We start from the raw sequence: 8,217 nt of genomic DNA on the forward strand, positions 1-8,217 counted from the left end.
AGAGAGAGAGAGAGAGAGAGAGAGAGAGAGAGAGAGAGAGAAAGAGAGGTGGAGAGAGAGACAGAGACGGAATAACTGTCGCTGACATCGTGTCAGCGACAACAAATATCCTCCCCCACCGCCATCTGGCAATATTTTCAGGCGTAATGTTTGCATTACGCTCACACAAATGCGACGATCGTATGACCGTGCGCGCGTAAGTCCCGGCGATGTAATTTTTTGATAAATTCACGTCGCGTCCAAATGCTCACGAGCGGATATCGGGGAATATAAAAGCAACTGCGGTGCCGATCGAGTTTTCTTGTTCGGCTCAATATGAAGGTAATAATGAAATCGAACTCTTTTCTTGTTACCGTTAAAGGATGACGTACCGTTCCGCTGGAAACGCACGCTTTATACCGTCGCTCTGTTTCCGCCCCTTGCACAGCTACATTCATTTCTCATTTCGAACACGTCGATGCTCGGAGTAGAGTTGAACTCGAAGGCAGAGGAGAGAAAATCAACTTATGAAAGCCGGTGCTCGATCTAACAAGTCCCTGTTTAAAGTTCACGAGTCTCCGAGTCGCAAAGCGCCGATGACTCCCGGCGCTGCCAAATTGTATTTAAACAAAATAGTTTACAGCCGGCTAAACTCGCGACGGGATTAATGCGTTTTGAGCGTCTTGTGTTATAACTTTGCTTCTCGCGGATAGATGGACGGAGTGTAATTGGGCTTAACATTTATCTCATCCGCCACAACCATGTGGTGCGATTGACATTAGCGCACGCGCGCGTGTGTGTGTGTGTGTGTGTTTGTAACGTGTGTGTACGCGAGTAAAATAAAGCCGATGTCGCGAGACGTGGAATTCTTACACCAACGCCGAAATTGAAAATTTCGGATTTCACTCGGCGAGTCGTGTTGCACGTGCACCCGTATGTGCGCACGGCGCGCTTTAGATAGCGGCTCACGTGAACGAATCTTTGTATTTCTGTTTCAGCACACGCTCACGGGCCACTGCGCAAAGGTGATGGCGGCGAAGTTTCTTGGCGAGCCATCAAAAGTAGTTACCGGGAGTTATGATCGCACCCTAAAAATCTGGGACCTGCGCAGCAAAGCATGTAAGTGCATGTTATTCTGTCGATTAACGAGTCGAGAATCGAACTCATCCCTCGACGACGTTTCCGCGGATATGACCGCGCGGTACATGAGATCGTTGAAAAATTAACGCGTCTTACACGGAATATTCCGAGACTTCGTTCCTCTGATCGTGGATAAGAATCATGGACAAAGAGTTTCGCTCCGACTTCCAACGAAATAGCGTGTGATAACCTTAATCAAAGGCCCTTCACTCGCGGAAAATCGTCTCGTCCGCGCTGCTGTCCGCCGCGAAGTCGCGAGGTGTCCGATCCCGTAATCCCGAAATCCGCGGGCGACCGCGGGGATAACGCGCGCAACGGGAATAAATACTCGCAAGACGAGCGAAAGAAAATAAGTAGCGGTTCCTTGCGACTGACATATCGCCGGGCACATAATGTTAACGCGGTACATTCGTTCCGACTCGTAACAGAGGCGAGCGCGCGCTCGCTCGTCCGCTCGCTGCATGGGCCGAGAGTAATGCGCGGCGCTAGCGGTAATCACGTCGCCCATTACCCCTATTAGTCGTTGCATAATGCAAATACACTTACGGGCGTTCCAAGATAATAAAACAAACGGCGAATCTGCATGGTCATTCATATGTATATTCTGTTGCGCGTCGTACGCGGCCGCACAATGGGCCACCACGCGAAATATGACGGTCATAATGCCTGGCCCGGCCCGTTTCGTTCGTTCGTTCGTCGCTCGGTTGGTTTCTACAGAGTTACGTCGGCATCAACGACGACTCGCCGCGAGAGATTGAATAAGAATCCGCCCTTTCGGTTGTAGCGCGAACGGTCGCGTTGCTTCGTTGTCGTTACGTAAGGTTAATTAAGCCGATAAGATTCCGTCGTGAAAGAACAGATTCTTCCCCTAACTCGTCTTTCCGTCCTTGAGGCCTTCATCGGCATAGAGAGAGAGAGAGAGAGAGGGAGAGAGAGAGAGAGAACTCTTTATCTCGGGATATTGACGCTTTTAAACAGATGATCCCTTCGCGTAATAGGATGGATTTCGGAGGGAGGCTTAATGCTCGAATGAGTGTACCTAAAGATAAAAAAGGAGGGAGGAAAAAGTTTACAGATTGACTGTGAGCAAGCCGGCCTTCCAGCTTGAACGATTCTTCGCGAGTGGAACAGCTGCGAGATGCGCGAGGAGAGACGCGCGAATCTCTACGATAACAAAGATGGATTTATGCGATCCAACGAATGATACGTCGGAAGCGATAAAGGGGATTTGGATCTGTTACTCACGGGAAAGAGTATCACGTTAATTAGCTCTTAAACTAAGACGTGACTTTACCCAAGACAAGATGGTATAAGACGGTGGTATCACTCAGACTCCCCTTCGTCACGTCATTAATCAGTCGTTAACGAAAGCTGCGCTATTAATTGATGCTTAAAGAAAATGAAACGTATCAGCCGTTTACTTTCCTCGAATTTATCGTCCGACGCGAGCTGCTTGCCAGCCCGAATACAGATGACGTGGGAATTACACTCTCCGGGATACATGCATGCATTCACGTCTACTAGGTCGGCCCCTTTTAGAATCAAGTCCCTTTTGTACTAGGAAAGTTCATACGACGTGATCTAATTTCGCGCAAACAACTGCCGCATTCGACCGCGAATAATGACGGTACCGAAAGAGCTGATGAAATTGAAGAAAAAGACAGTGCTCCGCTATTTTGCAAATAACCACGATACTTATCCTTTTACTTTGATCCTTTTATTATTACTGATACAGTAATAATATTAATCTCGTCATTGACGTAATGAAGATAGGAGCGATGCGATCGCGAATGAGAGAGGTCGCGTGTTGCTCGCGTGAACGTACTTGCCGTGCTTCAATCGATCACGACACTCGATTTTTACAAGTGGGCAATGAAAGAGCGGCACAGCCATATGTGGAAACGCGCACTAAAGAAGTTGGTTTTTGTTTCATGTCTCTACATTCTGTCAAAAAAGTATCGGGAATTGTCGATTTAAACTGCTCGCGCTAGTCGAAGGTATAAAAATTTTTTTCCCAGGTTGGTACAACTGTCCTTAATTATGATGCCAAGTTAGAGTGGAATCTGTCAACCAGTGTGTTAACAGCTGGTTAAGCCAGTCGATGTCAGTAGTGCGTGCCGATTTTTACAATAAGTGAAAATATTGAACAAAGAATTTGTCTCAAATTTTGTGTTGCGAACGAAATTTCGTGTGCTGATGCATTGAAGATGTTGCAGAAGGCTTATGGTGATTCAGCACTATCAAAAACCCGTGCATATGAGTGATATAAAGTCTTCAAGGAGAGTCGAGAAGTCGTCGAAGACTTGCCTCGTTCTGGACACCCGTCGACAAGTTTGACCGAAGATAACATCGAAAAAGTGAAAGAAATTGTACTCGAAAACTTGTCATTCCAGCTTAAGAGAGGTAGCACACGAACTTAACATGTCCCATGAGTCGGTTCGTTCGATTTTGGTCGATAATTTGGGCATGAGACGCGTCACCGCAAGACTCGTTCCAAAAGACCTGAATGCGCCGTCTCACCGAGCTACGGTTGTGACTGATTTTCTCGCTAAAAACTCAACAAATGTACTTGAACAACCACCGTATTCACCAGATTTGGCACCGTGTGACTTCTTCCTCTTCCCAAAACTGAAATTGCCGCTCCGGGGTACCCGTTTTGAGTCGATTGAAGCCATCAAACAAAAATCGGCGCGTGAACTGAAGGCCATCCCGGAAAGCGCCTATAAGAAATGTTTCGAAGATTGGAAAAAATGATGGCATACGTGCGTTGCTTCAAATGGAGCCTACTTTGAAGGCGACCCAATAAATTTTGATGAATAAATGAAATATGTGTGTTTTATTTAACAATTCCCGGTACTTTCTTGACAGAATGTATATCGATTCGTTCACGAGTTATAGTCGTTTAAAACCGCGGCATCAACATCAGGTTTGGGCTCACTCTTAGTCTCCGCGCGACACTTAAACTTAATCTACCATGTGCTTTTTGCTTCACGTTTCTTGTTCTCTGTCTTTTGCTGGCTTAAAACTTAAGCCTGATCTACAATATGCTCTTTGCATTCTGTTTCTTGTCTTCTGCCTTTTTCTGGCTTAAAGTTTAAGGTTTGAGTCAGAAAGAGATAAAGAGAAAGAAGCAGGAAGCAAAGAGCATATTGTAGATCAGACTTTAAGGTTTGAGTCAGAAAAGAGAAAGAAACAGGAAACAAAGAACACATTGTAGATTAAGCTTCATTCTCTCTCTCCTTCTCTTTTATATATAATGTTTGAAATTACAAACACTTTGGAGCGCGTAAAAAACGATTGTGATTAGTCTACACGGCACTTTGAAGCATTTGCAACGTCAAGTGGACAGTATCTGATTGCGGCAACTACGTGGTCTAAACTGTGAAAAGGAGCAAGGCCGTCGCCGCAGTCACTGCGTGCCTTACGTGAGATGTAAAGCCCGTTCTTTTTAGCTGAACTGCCTGAACTGGTACAGACTGATGCAAGTTAGAGTAAAATAAAATATACTTGTCTCACTTTAACTTATTGCACCAGTTCAGACAGTTCAGCTAAAAAGAACAGACCTATCGTTTCTAGAATTAAGAACACTTGTACAAAGTATTCAAAGTATGCGAAGAACATCGATTTCTGTGTTTGCATAAAAATGGACATTATGTTAGAAATCAGTGGGGAAGCTTGCTTTGAATTTATAATGCCTCAATTTCATGTTTTTGATGGGTACGAAGTGCAATTGAAGGAGTTAGTCTTCACAGACAGAGATCTGATTGTCAAACCGAAGAAAAGCGGTGTTCGTCGCGCTTCGCCATGTGTCCACGTAAACCGCCACGTCGCTTCGACGTATCACTTTCGCGGTTCGCTCGTCCGTAAAATAGAGGAATCTTTCAGCGACACTTTCGGCCGGCGCGCGAGATAAGCGCCGCAGACCGGGGAGCCGGGGGAGGGGGAGGGGGGCAAAAGTGATAATTTACAGCCGGATGAAAGTGGCCGTTCTCGAGGTGGAGCCGCAGGAGAGATCCGCGGCCTGGCAGCGGCGGCGATGTCCTCCGAAATGGTAGGGGCTTTAAGTGGCACGAAAAAATAGATTGAACAAGCCGCGCACGCAAGAGCGATCGGGCGCCCGCTCCAGAGAGAGAGAGAGAGAGAGAGAGAGAGAATCTCATTTGCCGCAAATATATTCGGGATTTACATTCGACCCCGGCGCCGGACTAATCTCGTGAAACGGCGCGCTATCTGAAGAACGGGCCGAGATATCGATTTACACTTCGGTCAACAGAGAGAACGCTATTGAGTCCTGCGGCGACGGCGACGGCCACCGCCGCCGGAGTCGTATTGACAAAGGATACAAAGCTGCGGGGACTGCTTAACACGACGGCACACAGACGGATAGTATTAATTTGCCAAGTCCGGCTTCGCCTTAAACCTTGGCCTTTAGTTACCGTGCGGTCCGCTCGCCGCACGGAATAATAATCCGCGCGAGCCCTCGCGCAGCCGACCTACGAGTGTTCGCGGAATTCCGATAAATCGCCCGCTCCGCCGCGCCTCGTCTCGTCGGAGGAACGTCGTTATTATCTGGCTGGGATGTAATTAATGAGGAAAACGAGGTTACCACCGACAAGGCTCGTTGACTGGTTGCGCTACTTGTAAGACACGTGATAAACACACGCTTTGAACCGCTCTCGATGACGACGGACTCTTGCGTGAAATATCGTGTTTGTGTGTGAAAGCATGCAATATTATTCGCGTGGAAATGTCGTGAGCAAGAGTTTCCAGCCGATTTGCAGATGACTGCTCGTTCGCGCCGATAAATAAATAATTAGCCAGCGGGTGCGCGTTTCGACGAGTGAGCTCACTCGCGGAAACGTCTAACGCACGCCACCGATGACACGGTAGCACCGTTGTCGCGATTTAGTTTTATTGCAAGTCCTCGAAACGAGTACCCTGCACGGGAAACGTGCCCGCCGACACGAATTAAATGGTGAATAAGTGGCGCGATTGTTACAGTAAACCCTCGAGTTATCGGTCGCGGGGCGAAATGTTTGTCATATCGAAAGCGACTCGTTTGCACGCTCAAATGTACGCTCACCGGTGACTTTCGTTCACCTCGATAACTGTTATTAGTATTTTTCATCTGTACAAAATTCTCGTATCTCTGCCAACACGGACCACGTGTGGAGCGAGCGAGACTATTCGCAGTGTTTGTTAATGCACAAGTACAGGATTGTTGCATAATACAATTGCAAGTGAAATGAGTTAACGGCGCTGCCGAGTCGCCCTTGACAAATGCGTTCGAGAATTATACGTCTCTCATATTAAGTTAAGACCGAAAGCGTGGAGTGCGAAGTTTCTTACGACCCGGGGAGAGAGAGAGAGAGAGAGAGAGAGAGAGAGAGAGGGAATCGCGCCGAACCATCCTTCTCGCGAGAGTCGCGAAGGGCGCAATCTCGAAGAGTGTAGCTCCTTAAATCAAGTCAACCGTAGAAGTGATACTACAACGTCGGGAATGGTAGCCGGGGGAGGAGAAGGAAGGATGATTACCGTAAGAAGTCGCGCCCATCGCGAGTCGTCGTCGCCGTCGTCGTCGCAGCTGCGAGTTCGCGCACCCGGCCGTCGAACTTGCCGCATAAATGCAAATGCATTCACTATTTTCCGCGACGAACGCACTCGCGCTCGGCGGTGAGCAAGAATTTGTCTCGTCCTTTTTCGCTGCCCCCTGCCGCCCTTTCGTGGATAACAACAACGGGGCGCGGGCGCGGAGCGTAATTAACCTGTGGCTTAACTTCGTCGCGTAATTTATAGCTGTCGTCTCTCTGGCGCTGGGTCACGGCGGTAGCCGTGAGTCCAAGTTAATTGTGCGCACGTCGCGGCTACGCGGATACCTGCGTGGATACACACAGGTACTCCGAGGACATCCGTTTTAGCCTCGCGGCGGCCTTTGTTGTCAGCCGTGGTCCTACAGCAAAATAGCGAAAACCGCGCTATCAAGGAAGACCGGCGGGGCGGGGTGGCTTGTACAAAAGTTTCGCGCAAATAAATCTCCGAACACGGCCACCACCGCACAATGGGAAAGCGGCGCTGAAAGGGCGTTTAAGCGTGAATTATTGTTTACCGCGGACGCTTTAAGACAAAAAGGCCGCTTAAAGTGGATCAGCTGTTTTCTATCGCGCTATTATGCACGTCGCCGCCACGCTGCGCGCGGTCTCGTGAACGCGCTCCCATTTGGTCGGTCGGTCGGTCGGTCGGTCGGTCGGTCGGTCGGCCGGACACAATCGTGTGTCACGGACAGACTGATCTTTACAACGCACATCGGCTAGAGAGAGAGAGAGAGAGAGAGACGCGCACATGGCTACTCTAATTGCTCCGCGCCCTGAGCAATTAACCGCCGCCGTTTGTATTCGCGACGTACGCAAATCACGTCTCCCAAGCCTCGATAACGGTTGTACATAGATGTGGAAATTGGTTCTTTCTGGCAGGAGACGTGTGACGGGCGTGTGCGAACGTAGCTACTGAAATACTTAATGTCAGAATCAAAGGGAAAGAGGTCGGGCTCCGTGAAATTCCCGCCGAGAGGAATCGACGTCTCAGGGTGGCTGAGAGAGGAGTTACGTAAACGGGAAATGGCTCGGTAAACTTGCGAGACGCGGCGCTCCCTGCAGCATCTTTGGACGATTATATTTAAATATATCGTGCATACACATAAATCAGGTAAATACATTGCATTAATATGAAATACATACTAATGCGAAGAAGAGTACGAGAGCACGAGCAAATTAACATCCCGAAAGCTCTTATCACGGCTGGCGCTTGAAGAAGGCTTACCGCGCAAAGCCGGTAATCCTTTATGCCTCGTTTGAAGGATAGATGCACGTTAATAGCACATATGTATAATGCACTTACGTGAATAATACATTCGAGTTCAAGGAAGAGTACATAAAGGACTGTATTGTGCGGGTAAGGATACGTCTTGCGCGCGACGTGTTGCAAAAATCCCGGACTTATATGTAACATACAGACGAGAAGGTAGAGTAGAGTAGAGTAGAGAGAAGGAGAGAGAGAGAGAGAGAGAGAGAGAGAGAGAGAGAGAGAGAGAGAGAGAGAGAG

The 8,217-nt window shown here is 48.2% G+C and overlaps 1 protein-coding gene across 1 annotated transcript in view; it reads left to right on the top strand.

Annotated features, from left to right (window-relative positions):
• Nucleotides 1–8,217, top strand: part of LOC116850194 (autophagy-related protein 16-1) — a 510,030-nt gene that overhangs the window by 469,216 nt on the left and 32,597 nt on the right. Inside the window, exon 10 of the mRNA XM_032828179.1 lies at nt 978–1,098. Within this exon, the coding sequence (XP_032684070.1) occupies nt 978–1,098 (121 nt within the window). The remainder of the gene's footprint in view (nt 1–977; nt 1,099–8,217) is intronic.

The sequence above is a fragment of the Odontomachus brunneus genome, unplaced genomic scaffold (genome assembly GCF_010583005.1).
Source record: "Odontomachus brunneus isolate Ranch 3 - 2012 unplaced genomic scaffold, Obru_v1 Obru_scaffold_136, whole genome shotgun sequence".
Taxonomy (NCBI): domain Eukaryota; kingdom Metazoa; phylum Arthropoda; class Insecta; order Hymenoptera; family Formicidae; genus Odontomachus; species Odontomachus brunneus.